A 15,512-nucleotide genomic window follows, 5' to 3' on the forward strand; every position below is an offset into this window, starting at 1 on the left:
AAGGAAAGTTAGTTCCAAAGCCGCATATTTTATTTGCATTTCAAATGACGGGTTCTGTTTTAAACGCTTTAAATCTCGCCCTTACTATATTACATCAGAGATTGATTGATGTGTACAAAGGCTGTCATTTTCAATAATGATCATTCTGAGTTGCCAGCAGTTTTCTTTACAGCAGCGTATGATGAAGGAAACGTGAGCCTCAAAGATTTTCTAACTTGGTTAAGAAAAGATTTGAAAAGAGAGACTCTGTGAGGAATAGAGCGGAATAATTAAGAATAAGACAAGAGAAGCCAAACATGGCTTTTGCTGGTATTACAACGCCGAAAGCCAAAGACTAAGTGATTTTAACCACCCTCTTGCTTAAAATGGTTAAAAAAGGAGAAAAATATTGGATGGCTCTCTGGATCCCACCCTTTTCTCCATCCCTTCCATCCTTCCCTTCTACTGCGTTCCCTTTCCCAGCGTTCTAAAATCTGTGGAGGCCTCACGCTGCTGAAATGTGAGGCCCTCACGGCCTCGCTCGCCCAGGACAAAGTCCTAGGAGAGAATGATGGGGGTGGGAGGGAACAGCAGGGGTTCCTGGCACTGTGGGTCAATGGTCCACTGGAATTGGAGCTAAAGGCGTTCTCACAGAGCAGGTCCGGAGCGAAACCCCAGGATGGCACTGGGGGGGTGGGGAAAAGCAGGGGAGCCCAGCTGGAATGGTCGGCAGTTGTTGGGCTGAGAAGCCGAGGCATGGGCTGCTGCTGCTCAAATACAAATAAATAGTATTTGTCAAATGTTTACTATGTATCAAGCACTATACTAAGCACTGGGGAAGATACAGGATAATCAGGTCAGACACAGTCCCTGTCCCACATGGAGCTCACAGTCTAAGGGCGAGGGAGAACAGATAATCCCCATTTTATAGATGAGGAACCTGAGGCACAGAAAAGTTCAGTGAATTGCCCAAGGTCACACAGCAGGCAAGTGTCAGAGCCGGGATTAGAACCCAGGTCTCCTGACTCCCAGGCCCCATGCTCTTTCTATAAGGTCATGCTGCTTGTCTACTTATGGAAAATATCCCACTGATAAAGAATTTCCTAATGGCCCTTGAGCAGTCATCAGCGACATGTACGTGCTATACTCGACAGCAAGTGGCTAGACAAGATGACGAACACTGAAGTTCTGGAAAGTTGTCAGTCTCCTAGCATTGGAGCTATGTGGTCTTAACACAGCTACTCCCCCCACCTTTACACTGTTAGCTTGTGGTGGGCGGGGGACATGTCTACCAACTCTGTTGTACTCTCCTGAGCCCTCAGTACAGTGTCCTGAACACAAGAAGGGCTTAATAAATACCACTGATTGATTGAGATTCAGCTTGGTACCTCAGAGGAGAATGAGCGACAGTAGGATACACAAGCAATGGCTGTGTGGAAAGCTAAAACTGGGAAACAGAAAACAAGGAAAGCAAAGGAAATATTTTAAGGACCCAGTAAAATAAAACCCCAGACAATGCTGAATGCCAGCTGTAAACTGGGAGTCAGCTGCTGAGGAGAGCATGGGCCTGGGGGTCAGAGGACCTGGTTTCTAATCTTGGCTCTGACACTTGCCTGCCATGTGACCCTGGGTAAATCACATTTTTATGGTATTTATTGAGTGCCTACTGTGTGCCAAATATTGTATTAAGTGCTTGAGAAAGTACAGTACTACAGAGTTGGTAAACACATTCCCTGCCCAAAAGGATTTTACAGTCTAGAGGGGGAGACAGACATTAATATAAATCAGTGACTTAACTTCTCTGTGTCTCAATTTCCTCATCTGAAAAATGGGGATGAAATATCTGATCACTCTTCCCCTTAGATTGGAGCCCCATGTGGGGCAAAGATTGTGTCTAACTTGATTGTCTTGTACCCCGGTGCTTAGTCCTTGGCATTATAGTGTTGACAAATACCACAATTATTATTATTATAAGCACAACACACTGCTTTCAAAAGAGAAGTGGCATTCGGAGCATAAGTTTCATGAGGAATGAGCGACAAGGAGAGAAAAGATAACAGGGCCAGTTGCTGCAAACCTTAAATACGATAACATAACGAGGAACAATGTTTTTCTTTATTCAGTGTGGCCAGGACTGTGGGTCCCACATTTACCTTTTCAGCACTCCTGCACTCACCATCATCTGTGTCTTCTTCAAATATAAAGGACAACTATGTATAAATATATATATATAGATATAGATATATATCTCCAAAGTTAGCACACTCCTACAGTACTGTAGTCTTGTTTCATTAACGCTTACTGTGTGCAAAGATGGGGAGGTATGGAGAGACCCAGCCCGGGGAGAAAGGATGAAGTTGAAATAGTCCAAATCCACTGCTGGCTGTCCACCATAGAGACTAAAAGGAGCAGGAGTGGGGAGAATAATAGCACAGGTTACTCTCACCCCCAATCAATCAATTTATTGAGCACTCACTGTGTGCAGGGCACTGTACTGTGTATTTGAGAAAGTACAACAGAATTAGTAGATATGACCCCTTGCATACAGGGAGCTTATAATTTACGGGGGAAACAGACATTAAAAAAGATTATGGCTAAGGGAAATACTAGAGCATGAGAATATCTGCTTAAGTACTTTGGGGCTGGGTTGAGTATCAGAAAACCATCAGTCAGCAGCACAAAGACATGGCCACAGCCGTTCTGGGGCGACTAAAGTAGCAGTTGCAAAACTGCTATGGGACAATAAATACTAAGGGGTGCCTGCCTTGAAGGAGATGGACAATTGGGAAGAAGAGCCTACAAACTGATGAACACAGTCTAAATATTATTAAATGGATGAATGAGTTGGAAGAGCAAAAGTGTAGCTAGGAATGGTAAAACAAAAGGTATTATTTGCGGCCTGGGCCCTCTGCTACTGGGCTGGGCTGCATAAGGAATCTAATCTGCAGTCTTCCCCTCTCCTCCCCAGCACCATGACGCCTGTCAACACAGCTTGGAGCCTACGTCTTCTCCCTTTCCTCTCTTCAGCTACGGCAGAGCAGGGGTGATGGACACAAGCCTGGCTATTCTAACTGTGGAATGGTAAGGCTGTGGTGGTTCATCAGACCAAGACTGAGCCACCCTGCCTGGAGCAGTGAGGAACTTGAGGACTTGACTCCTATCAGTGATGAAATGACACTCGGTTTTTGTTACGTTACGGTATTTGTTAAGGACATAGAATGGGTCAAATACTTAGTGCTGGGAAAGATACAAGCTAATCAGGGTGGACACAGTCCAAGTAGGAGGAAGAACAGTTATTAAATCCCCAAGTTAAAGGTCAGAAAACTGAGGTACAAAGTAGTTAAGAGACTTGCCCAAGGTCACACAGCAGACAATTTGGCAGAGTCAGCATTAGAACTCAGGTCCCCGTGCTCTTTCCCCTAGGCCATGCTGCTGCTCCAGTTCTTGCGGAACTGCTGTGTTTCCAGTGAATTATTTCTCTTATCAGTTTCAGTTCTCCTATAACAGGAGTTGGGCTGCCTTCTTATCAAACCTCACACTTTGGCAAACTCATGCTGAGTTCAAGGCCACACCAGTGGACACAGAGGCATACAGTGACACAGCAGGCCGGCCCCCATTTCCTTATTATGTTCCAGCCAAAACACATATGGAAATCAGAACCGAGTGTACCATTCCCCACAAAGTAGAAGCACCTAGTAAATGCCAAAGCAAATAAATAATGAAAAAACAATTATACAAAGGAGTGCTAAGATGGCTAATGGGATGACAAGACCACAAAGGGGAGAATCAATCAGTGAGTGCCTCTTGAGGGAGGTGGCTTTTTAGAAAGGCTTTGAAGATGGGGAAGGATGAGCTAGGTAAATTAAAGAAAGGAGAGCATTGCCACGCAGGGGGAAACAGAGGACCGATGTATTGTACATTTGTCAAAAGGTCCCATCTTGTCTCTATTGCGTGTTCTCCAAGTGGTTACTAGGTGACTAAATCTCTCTTTGCCTCAGTTTCCTCATCCTGGTCTCCTTCCTCTTTAGACTGTGAGCCTTGGGGAAGGCAGGAACTCTGTCTGACCTGATTATCTTGTGTCCACCCCAGCATGTAGTAATAACAACACAGTGCTCTGCACACAGTAAGCGCTCAATAAATCCGATCAAATGAATAATAACAATGATGGTATTTGTTAAGCGCTTACTATGTGCCAAGCACTGTTCAAACCACTGGGGTGATAATAATAATAATAATGTTGGTATTTGTTAAGCACTTACTATGTGCTGAGCACTGTTCTAAGCACTGGGGTAGATACAGGGTAATCGCATTGTCCCACGTGGGGCTCACAGTCTTAATCCCCATTTTACAGATGAGGTCACTGAGGCACAGAAAAATTAAGTGACTTGCCCAAAGTCACACAGCTGCTAAGTGGCAAAGGCGGAATTAGAACCCAGGACCTCTGACTCGCAAACCCGTGCTCTTTCTACTAAACCACGTTGATTTTCCTACAGGGCTTGGCGCATAGTAAGCACTTAATAAATAACACGATTAGTAGTAGTGATAGTAGGGGTGTTCTGTGCTGGGCGTGCAGGTGGCATCCAATACACCGCCGTCGACAGAGATGAAGAGGAACCACGCCACCTTCAGGAGGGCTGCCGTACTGCCCACGTGCATAATTAGTTTTTCCCTCTTCTAGGATGTAGACTGAGAAACTTTAGTATATAATAATAACCATGTTGGTATTTGTTAAGCGCTTACTATGTGCAGAGCACTGTTCTATGCGCTGGGGTAGACACAGGGGAATCAGGTTGTCCCAGGTGGGGCTCACAGTCTTCATCCCCATTTTACAGATGAGGTGACTGAGGCCCAGAGAAGTTAAGTGACTTGCCCACAGTCAAACAGCTGACAAGTGGCACAGCCGGGATACAAGTGGCAGAGCCGGGATATACCTGCTACGCTCTAATGAACGATTATCTCATGCTCACAAATGGGCTTGTTATTAAGGATTCCCAGCCCTAGTGTCCCAGGTTTTTGTGATGTTAAAACTACAGGTCATTAGCTTCCCCGAGATAAGTAGAGGCAGCTCTTAGACTGTGAGTCCCCCAAGGGACAGGGACAATGTCTAATTCATTCATTCAATTGCACTTATTGAATGTTTACTGTTTGCATTCATTCACTCGTATTTATTGAGCGCTATGTGCAGAGCACTGTAATAAGCACCTGGAAAGTACAATTCAGCAACAGAGACGATCCCTGCCCACAAGGGGCTCACGTATATTCTCTCCCAGCACTTAGTACAGTGCTTGGCACACAGTAAGCACATAAATAATAACGTTGGTATTCCTTAAGCGCTTACTATGGGCCGAGCACTGTTCTAAGCGCTGGGGGAGATATAGGGTCATCAGGTTGTCCCACGTGAGGCTCAGTCTTCATCCCTATTTTACAGATGTGGCACAGAGAAGTGACTTGCCCAGTCACACAGCTGACAAGTGGCAGAGCCGGGATTACGAACCCATGACCTCTGACTTCCCAGCCCGGGCTCTTGCCACTGAGCCACGCTAAATACTATTACTACTACTCATCCCGCTGAAGGTGATGACCCAAGGGATCCCACCCACCCTGCAGCAGCTGCACGGCCTAGCAATGAAATGAGGCTAGGGCCTTCCCTCTCAGGCCTGCACACGGCAACTGTCCTGTGCTCTGAAGGACGTTGCCTTCTCCATACAGCTAGGAACACCTCCTGACGAGCCATTTGGATAATGCAAAGTCTTCAGAATAAATGTCTACAGCTGGATCAAGGGCAAGGGGAAGGTGATTAAGGAGAACATCTTCAGCTGCAAGCTCCTCAATATCGTCTTTCCATCTTTTCAACCTAAGCCCCACAGCAATCAGTAGCCCTGCTTTGGCCCAGGCCCGCCTGGGTCATTTGGAGGCCTTAAGAGGAGGTGATCATAATAATAATAATGGCATTTACGGCTATTGTTCTTGTCTGTCGGTCTCCCCCGATTAGACTGTAAGCCCATCACAGGGCAGGGACTGTATCTGTTACCGATCTGTACATTCCAAGCGCTTAGGACATTGCTCTGCACATAGTAAGCATTCAATAAATACTACTGAATGAATAAAGCATTTACTACGTGTCACGCACTGTCCTAAGCGCTGAGGTGGATATGAGCAAATGGGGTGGGACGCAGTCCCCGTCCCATGTTCACGGTCTCCATCCCCTTTTTACAGAGAGGGAACGGAGGGAACTGAGGTCATCATTCCTGATCGTAGTTTCCACCCTCAGGTCCACAGGATTCCTCCATATTCTTGGTTATTGCAGGCCTACAACTGAAGGAAAATAAAATCCACTGGAACAGCCTGCAAGTTGTCTCCATAAGGTGGTAGGGGTGGCCGCCGGCCCTTGGCTCCTCCTTCAGCTAAACGAATGCGCGCTCTACGGCTGCCTCCCTTTCGAACCAGTCGGTGGGAAGCTCCGTCACAATTACGATCTGAATAAACAGAGAGCCGACGTCCAGGGATGGCCGGGCTCCGTTTGGGGAAATTCGGCGGGGGCCGTTACCGTGAGGGGTGGAAGCCTCCCCGTCGGGGCGCTCCATGGGCCGCTGAGGAGGGGAGCGGTCGGCCTCTCCGCGCATGCGCAGTGCCCGGCGCCCGGGCTCCCGGCCTGCTTTGCGGCGGTGGGAGGGGGAGGAGGGCGGGGCCTGGAGGCGGGGACGACGCCCTCCGGGAGGTAGGTAGGACCGGCCGGCAGCTCTCGGGGGCGGCCATCACACTGCCCCCGGGGGCTGGGGGGAACACCAAGGCTCATCGGCCGCGGGCCTCGACCGGCGGGAGGCGACAGGAGCGGCCGCGGCCATCTCCCTCCCCCCACCCATCCGGATTGAGCCCTTACTATTCATTCATTCATTCGTATCTAGCCAGCTGAGCCCTTACTAATCATTCGTTTTGAGTGAGCTCACTATGTACATTTGGGTCGTGGTATGTGTTAGGCACTTGATGCCAAGCTGGGGGAGATAATCAGGTCGGCACATGGTGTTTATGGAGCCTTTACTGTTCATTCATTCGTATTTAGCGAGCTGAGCCCTTACTAGTCATTCATTTTGAGTGAGCTCGCCATGTGCATTTGCGTCGTGGTATGGGGTAGGCACTTGATGCCAAGCTGGGGGAGATAATCAGGTCGGCACATGGTGTTTATGGAGCCTTTACTGTTCATGCATTCGTATTTAGCGAGCTGAGCCCTTACTAGTCATTCATTTTGAGTGAGCTCGCCATGTGCATTTGTGTCGTGGTATGGGGTAGGCACTCGACCATGTGCCAAGCTGGGGGAGATCGAAAATAATCAGGTTGGAACATCATATTTATTGAGTCCTTACTGTTCATTCATTCGTATTTAGTGAGCTGAGCCCTTACTAGTCATTCATTTTGAGTGAGCTCGCTATGTGCATTTGTGTCGTCGTATGTGTTAGGCATTTGATGTTGTGCCAAACTGGGGGAGATAATCAGGTTGGAACATCGTGTTTGTTGAGCCTTTACTGTTCATTCATTCATTCGTATTTAGTGAGCTGAGCCCTTACTATGCATTCATTCATTTTGAATGAGCTCGCTACGTGCATTTGTGCTGTGGTATGAGTTAGCCACTCGACGATGTGGGAGATCGAAGATAATCAGGTTGCAACATCGTGTTTATTGAGCCCTTGCTGTTCGTTCATTCATTCTATCGTATTTATTGAGCGCTTGCTATGTGCAGAGCATTCATTCATTCCATCGTATGTATTGAGCCCTTACTATGTGCAGAGCATTCATTCAGTCGTATTTATTGAGCGCTTATTCATTCAATTGTATTTATTGAGCCCTTACTATGTGCAGAGCATTCATTCATTCAATCGTATGTATTGAGCGCTTACTATGTGCAGAGCATTCATTCATTCAGTTGTATCTATCAAATGCCTACTAAGTGCAGAGCACTGACGAAAGCGCCTGGAATGGACGATTCGGCAACAGAGACAATCGCTGCCCAACAATGGGCTCGCAGTCCAAACGGGGAGACATCAAAACAATAATAATATTGGTATTTGTTAAGCGCTTACTAGGTGCACAGCACTGTTCTAAGCACTGGGGTGGATACAGGGTAATCAGATTGTCCCACGTGAGGCTCACAGTCTTCGTCCCCATTTTACGGATGAGGTCACTGAGGCACAGAGAAGTTAAGTGACTTGCCCATAGTCACACAGCTGACAAGTGGCAGAGCTGGGATTCGAACCCACGACCTCTGAGTCCCCAGGCCGGGCTCTTTCCACTGAGCCACGCTGCTTCCTGAAGTAAACAGGCATCAATACCATCAAGAAAAATAGAATCAGAGATAGATACACATCATTAGTACAGTGCCCAAGCGCTTAGTACAGTGCTCTGCACATAGTAAGCGCTCAATAAATACTAATGAACAAATCATTAATAAAATAGAGCAATAGATATGTACAAATATGCACAAATGCTGTGGGAAGGGGAAGGGGGAAGAGCAGAGGGAGGGAGTAGGGGGAATTCATTCAATAGTATACAGATAGTATACTATATATATATAGTGTGTGTGTATATATATATATATATATACAGCAACAGATAGTCCCTGTCAATAATGGGCTCACAGTCTAAATGAATATGAATGGAGAGGAGAGGAAGGGTAGAAGGAAATCCCACCCCGTTCCCCCAAGCCCACCTCCTCTGCCCCCCGTTTCCCTTTCCTCCAGCCTCCCTCTGCGTGAGCCCGTCGTTGGGTAGGGATTGTCTTTATCTGTTGCCGAAATGGACTTTCCAAATGCTCAGTACAGTGCTCTGCACACAGTAAACACTCAATAAATACGATTGAATGAATGAATGAGACTCCCGGCTCCTCCTCCGGTCCCCCTACCCTGCCCCCCACCCCGGTGTCCACCGTGAACCCCGATGGGGCGGAGGGGACAGAGAGAGAGAGAGAAGGATCGAGGTTCCCTCCCTCCCAGCGGGGTATAAATGGCATCCTGAACTTGTGTGACTTGCCAGAGGGAAAGCAATCCAAGCAGATGGTAACAATTATTATGGTATCTGTTAAGCACTTACTACGTGCCAGGCACTCCAAGTACAAACCCAGTCGGGTTGGACACAGCCCCTGTCCCACGTGGGGCTCACCGTCTCAATCCCCCTTTTTACAGATGAGGGAACTGAGGCCTAGGGAAGTGGAGTGACTTATCCAAGTTCATGCAGCTGACAGGTGGCGGAGCTGGGATTAGAACCCGTGACCTTCTGGCTTCCAGGCCTCAGTGCTTAGAACAGTGCTTTGCCCATAGTAAGCGCTTAACAAACACCATCACTGTTATGTTGTATCCGCAAGGCCGTGATTGCAGCAGTATCATGAAGTGCTAATAAATGGGCTGGTGGGGCAGAAAAAGATTTGTTCATAAATTGAAATCAGCCAAGTCTTGAAAGAGCATTACAGTAGTAGTAGTAGAAATAATAATTTGCACTCTGGACAATGCACTTTGGGAAAGTGCACCATTGCCCACAAGGTGCGTACACCAAAATGGGAGACACACAGAAAATATTTGCATTTTGAGTAATCAGAAGGTCATCAGTCGACCAATTGAAAAAAATGCATAAAACCACAAGTACTGAGATCGGAGGAATCCACGGATGTCTGCTGATAAGGCTCAATAAATTTACTGGCTTAAAACTTTGGGTTAACTAGGAGGTCATCTTTTATGTAGTTAAAACAATTCACGGAAGACACATTTCTTCCAATACTGTTTTAGCAGGATATTTTGAATAATTAGTAATTAGGGTATTTTGTTAAGCTCCTGCTAGATACTAAGCATTGGGGTAAATAAGAGATAATCAGGTTAGACACAGTCCTAGTCCCACGCAGGGCTCACAGAGGACCAGAGAAGTTAATTGACTCGCCCAAGGTCACACAGCTGACAGCAGAGTGGGGATTAGAACCCAGGTCTTCTGACTCCGAAGACCATTCTTTCTGGGAACACTATTAGGGAAGTTTTTTTATGACAGCCTGAACTCTCTGGATGGAGTGTGACAGTTGAGAGGGATCTTCTTTCACAAGGGGTTTCTCAAGAATGGAACAACTGTTTTAAGTGAACCAAGTGTATTTATATTCACAGGGGATTAGTTAGAGAAATACCTGCAGGTGAGAGGAGAACACAAACAGTACCTGTGCCCAATGATGACAGTTTATTCAACAACTCACAGCTGTCGGGGCTTTCCAGGGAGGGCAGGGGGTGACCAACGAACCACCACAAGAAGCATGGCCACCAAAGAGGCAGCCAGCGGGGAGCTCGAAGCCCACCAAATCACGGGTGGGCAAAAACTGTGAATAAAAAAACCCACGTATGCTAATAAACTGCTATATGTGTGTGTCCCCATCCAGAGAGCTATGGTTTGTTTTTTTAAGATGCTCATGCTGGAGAGATTCTACCCCTGAGGGACACTGTGACTGAAGAGACCCGCACATGCCCAATATCCCTTTCTGCATTGTTGTATGAAAAGACAGCTCCTTGCCACACTAATGATTTGCCTTAAACTTGTCTGTTTCAGATTTCAAGCTTGCCTCTTGGTGCCCCGATCTTGGTGAAGACTTTGCCCAAGGAAGACGGTCACTCTCCTTGCTGCCCATCAGGTGGGTCCAACTCCTCGGGTATTCTCCCAAAAGACCATTGCTGTGTTTAATTGCTTGAGGCTGTGCTTCACTGTGTCTTTAAATAATTGATTCTGCCCTCCCAGCTTGTTTGTGCCCTCTTTCCGTTCACCGTGTATAACAGCTGGAGCCACTGGCTCAGGTGGAAAGCAGCTGGTGGAGATAATAGTGGGTGACTGGCATTGTGTAAGTTTTTAAATCAGTGCCTTTGGGCAGGTCTAGTTCCAAACTCTTCATTACCGGACCAAGACTTCCCAGTTGTTCATCCAGGAGAATGACTGCTCCATGTTGCTAGCATGCTTTTTCTCTTGAACCAATTAAATCTGAAGAAAAATAAATTCAAAGAGTTAGGGTGCTCAGTTCTGAAGCCTAAACAAATGAATTTTAAACAGAATTTATTAAGCAATTTGGGCATTTGTTCTGGAGAATAGCTCTAATACCTGCTGTTATTTTATTTAAAGGAAAATAAAGTCTACTGCAATTCAGATATGCCAGAAGTCAAGTCGATGTTCCGTGAGGTCCTTCCTAAGCAAGGTAATTATATAGTCACCGTCAGTTAACTTTAAAGCTATGCACAGTGTGCTAGACACTGCAGAAACCTTTAGAACTAGTTATGCATCCTGTATTCCGATTGTAATTTTCATTCCTGAATCATTTTCAAAAATCTTAGTATTCTTGGAACTAATCCTTTGGTGGCATTTTTTCTATATAATTGTTGCAAAGTGGATCTTATCAGCCATAAAAATAGGCTTACAATTTAAATATTGCTATTATCTTAGTTAAGTGAAAGTAAAGGAGAAGTTCATTCTTACTCTGAAATTCAATCAGTTTTGCCGAAGTGGGTGCTTTAATTACGCGCTTTGGATAGAACGCAATTGTGGAGTTAGGGGACTTTTTCCAAGAGTGCACATGCATTTTGGATACAACGGAATGCAATGTGTGAAGAAATGGTTTTGTGACTGTGTCTGACATTGGCCTGGTGAGAGTACACCACCTTTTTCCTTAATGCAATTTTCTTGTAAAACACAACCCCCATGTTATAAGAGAACCGACTATACTGCTGAAAATATTTTCTACATTCTGCATTTTTTTGTATTTGAAGTGAGGTGTCACATTTATGCTGTGAGAATATTCTGTAAAGTAGTTCTAAAGTTAACTCTCCAGCTTTTGGGGGATTTAAGCTTTGCAAAGCTGCTAAAGAAAAAAACAACTGTTTTCTTTAGTTTGGAACCCCAAGCCAACTATATTAGAGATATAAGGGTTCTAGGAACTCTGCCAGCATTCTGCTCAATGTGTATCGTCACGTGACTGATTATCTTGTTCCTCTTCGTTGAAAAGTCATGTGTGGGCAGTGTGGTGTACAGAGAGTTAAAGTGATGGGAAATTACTGATTGTTTTCTAGTTAGTACTGCTAGCAAATCCTCTCACAGACCAAGTAAGTTTTTTATAAGAGAAGAAAATTCTAAACATGTGAGTTCTGAAATGTAACTATAAGTTGGTTATTGGCAGGGAACGTTTCTATTAATTCTGTAGTATTCTCTCCCCGGCATGTAGTACAATGATCTGCATATAGTAAGCACTCAGTAAATATCACTGATTATGTTCTCCTCCGTGGTTAAGCTGGAGTTTGTTTTGTTGTGTGGTCTGGCACCCCAGTAGCTCAAACTGTTGAAACGATTGATCAAGCCAAAACACAGGCAATAGGCGTCTCTTTACTTCCTCATGCTGCTTATTTGCAAGAAGTTTTTTTAACATCTAGAGCTAGTGATGAGTTAGTCTCCTCCTAACACTTTTTTTTTCCACTTTCATTTTAGGGCAGTTATCTGTGGAGGACGTGGCCACTATGGTGTTGTGCAAACCCAAACTTTTACCCCTCAAATCACTTACCCTGGAGAAGTTGGAAAAAATGCAGCAGGCGGCGCAGGAAACAATTCGACAACAGGAACTGGCAGAAAAGGCACAGCAGCAAATGAACCAGTGAATCATGAGTCACTTACCTTTGTGTTGTTTACTGGCTATTTACTTCCTATTATTGTAAAACAATTTATATTGTTGTTTTTAAGTTGAGAATAATAGTTGCATTTAAATGACTTCCGAGTTATTTTAAAATAGTAAAAGGGTAAGTGTAATTGTGGTATTTGTTAGGCACTTTACTATGTACCAAGCTGGGGGAGATCCAAGATAATCAGGTAGGCTACAGTTCCTGTCCCAGATTATGTTCAAAGGCTAAGTAGGAAGGAGAACAGGTATTGAATCGCCATTTTACAGGTGAGGAAACTGAGACACAGAGAAGTGACTTGCCCAGGGTCACACAAAAGGCAGGTAGCAGTGCCAGGATTAGATCCAGGCCCTTGCTCTTTCCACTAGGTCATCCTACTTCAGATGTCCATGAAATCAAAACTGCCTACCGAACAACCTCATTTTCAGTTTGAACTATAAATAAGTCATTTAAAAATGAGTGATCATTGTATCAGATCAATCAGTGGTATTTTTGGAACGCCTAATATGCACAGAGCACTCTACTTAGTTCTTGGGAGAGTACAGTACAACAGAACTAGCAGGCAGGTACCCTGCCCATAACGAGCTTGTAGTTTAGAGATAGGTGGCTTCATTTTGTAAATGCTTTAACAAAAATGCAGTAGTGAGGGTCCAGATATTTTTTTTTTAAAGACTCCATTTTTTTTCCCCTGTGCCAGTCAGTGGTAGTTATTTGCCTAGTTACTTGAAACACTGCTGCTGTAAGTAGCAGTTTTCAGTCCATCTGTCGTCAGGCCTACTCAAAATATGGTGAAGCTCAGTTGTACCTCACTGTGTATCGCTCCAGATGTAGATGTCCCGCAGGCCCCAACGTGACCCGCTTTCTGGCGGACACTGTCCAAGTGAGCTTCCCTAGCTCCATGCCAGGCTCAGAGATGAGGCTCAGATGTCACCTCCTCCTCCTCCTCTTCTTCCTCCTCCAACAGTCTGGTTCACTGAACTGCAGTTAAGCTAAAAGGCTCCTTCCAGCTCATAGAACAAGGCTCCAAGTGCTGAAGGGAACACTGGTGCTGCTGATGCTGGAAGGAGATGGGGGGCTTCCTGAGGCCCACCCCAAAGCCAGCCGTCCCTTCCCCACTGTAGCTAAGATAAAACACTGGTGACCCGGGCTCCTGCTGCAACTGCAGGTAAGTGTAATTCCATTTCAGATCTCAAACCTTGGGAGTGTAGGTTGTGTAGAAATTCCGTTTAGAAGATTTTAAATATTGCATCAACATTCTGCATTCTAAAATGCATGGGAAGCAGCTTGGCTTAGCGGAAAGAACACGGCCTGGAGTCAGAGGACCTGAGTTCTAATACCTGTTGCCTGCTGTGTAACCTTGGGCAAATCACATAACTTCTGTACCTCGGTTTCCACTTCTGCAAAACGGTAATATCTGTTCTCCCTCCCACTTGGACTGTGAGCCCCATGTGGGACAGGGACTGTCTAATCCAACTTTACCATATCTACCCCAGGACTTAGCTCCGTGATTACGCATCGTAAGTGCCTAACAAATACTAACGTCCTCAGCGTTATTATTACCATTAGAATAAGTTGACTTCCTTAAAAGAGCATATATAATGTAAGGTGGGTATGTGTGGGTAGAAAACGAGTGTTCTCATGCCTTCACTTGGTAAAGCGTTCTGTGCTTTACCAGTGTCCTGTGTGTAATGTAAGTGGGTGGAGTGTTTATGTGGATCATTAGTCCAAACTGCAATGCGGCATGTGAAGAATTGTCCCTTCTAATAAAGGTCGTAAGGAACAGCATCTCCCTGCCTTGACTGATGTCTCCCGAGCTTCTGGATTTCTGCGTCTGGATGATCGCCTAGTGTTTCCGGCCCTGATGCAGTGGGGAGGGACTGCTGTCGGCTCCGCTGCCCTGGCTGAGCCGGGCAGCAGCCTGGAGTGTTGCCTTTCCCGGTTCAAACAGCAGCAGCACCAGTTGCTCCTGAGGCCCCTTCTTTCGGCTTCCCCGGCAGGTCGAGGGGCTACAAGGAGAAAGCGGTGGAAGCCAGGGTGTCTGCGAAGAGGCTGGATTAATGCTAGACCGTAAGCTTGTCCTCTAGATTGAAAGCTCATTGTGGGCAGGTAATGCATCTGAAATATTGTTCAGTATTCTCCCAAGTGTTTAATACAGTGCAATGCACACAGTAAGTGCTCATTAAATACAATTAACTGTTCCAATTGGCATTTGACATTTGGGACCTTGAGCCTCCCCAGCCCCCAACCCCACCCACCTCATCCGGTGGTCTGCACAGAGTTAGCATTTAGCGTTGATAGTGGCCCCTACAAAATAACTGGGAGATACAGAGCCTTGGGCCTCTGGTGCCAACTCAAGCATCACTTCAGTGTCTGGCTTGCCTGGGCACCTGTTGCCTTGCTACCTAATCTATATCATTAATACACTCCAGCACCTGTCGGGGAGGTGAGGCCAGAGACTCAGCCAAGTGGAATGGAAGCTGAATGGAGGAAGCAGGAGAGGAAGAGAGGAGAACTGACCGCTGGACTGAATCTGGATAAAAGGCTGGGGTAGGTGGCAGAGGCCATGAAAACAACACAAAACTTATATTGACTGTCGGTAAATGTTTTAGCCATGTATGAAGAGAATGCAGCTCAAGTCACCCTTCCCCTTTGCCACCAAGACATTAGGACCAGAGAAAAGTGTGGGGCAGACTGGGGAGGTTTGTCAAAACCTCTGAACAACTAGACTCCATGAGGGGCGTACGTAACATCACTAGACACTTGGCATTAACTGTAAGACTGAAAAAGTCCAGACTAACCTTCCTCAATCCAAAGACTGCCCAGGGTAGGCAACCAGCTGAAGGCCATCCGAACCAGCCTGGGAATTAG

At 45.9% G+C, this 15,512-nt stretch overlaps 1 protein-coding gene across 2 annotated transcripts; it reads left to right on the plus strand.

The window, feature by feature from the left end:
• The first annotated feature begins 6,623 nt into the window (after nt 1–6,623).
• Nucleotides 6,624–12,735, plus strand: BBIP1 (BBSome interacting protein 1). 2 transcript variants are annotated; one of them, XM_029080334.1, is made up of 4 exons: nt 6,624–6,697; nt 10,546–10,627; nt 11,107–11,179; nt 12,460–12,735. In XM_029080334.1, the coding sequence occupies exons 3-4, from the start codon at nt 11,134–11,136 to the stop codon at nt 12,624–12,626; spliced, it is 213 nt and encodes a 70-aa protein (XP_028936167.1). In that variant the 5' UTR covers nt 6,624–6,697; nt 10,546–10,627; nt 11,107–11,133; the 3' UTR covers nt 12,627–12,735. The 2 variants fall into 2 exon arrangements, with proteins under 2 accessions (XP_028936167.1, XP_007665869.2); XM_007667679.4 differs by lacking the exon at nt 6,624–6,697 and having other exon boundaries at nt 10,496–10,627.
• The last annotated feature ends 2,777 nt before the right edge of the window (nt 12,736–15,512 follow it).

The sequence above is a fragment of the Ornithorhynchus anatinus genome, chromosome 16, assembly GCF_004115215.2.
Source record: "Ornithorhynchus anatinus isolate Pmale09 chromosome 16, mOrnAna1.pri.v4, whole genome shotgun sequence".
Lineage (NCBI taxonomy): Eukaryota > Metazoa > Chordata > Mammalia > Monotremata > Ornithorhynchidae > Ornithorhynchus > Ornithorhynchus anatinus.

What these genes read in the sequence shown, in the direction of transcription:
- BBIP1 (XM_029080334.1), top strand. Translation starts at nt 11,134, where the DNA reads ATGCCAGAAGTCAAGTCGATGTTCCGTGAGGTCCTTCCTAAGCAAG. An exon ending in TGAGGTCCTTCCTAAGCAAG is followed by an intron (nt 11,180 to 12,459) that starts GTAATTATATAG and finishes CTTTCATTTTAG; the next exon opens with GGCAGTTATCTGTGGAGGAC.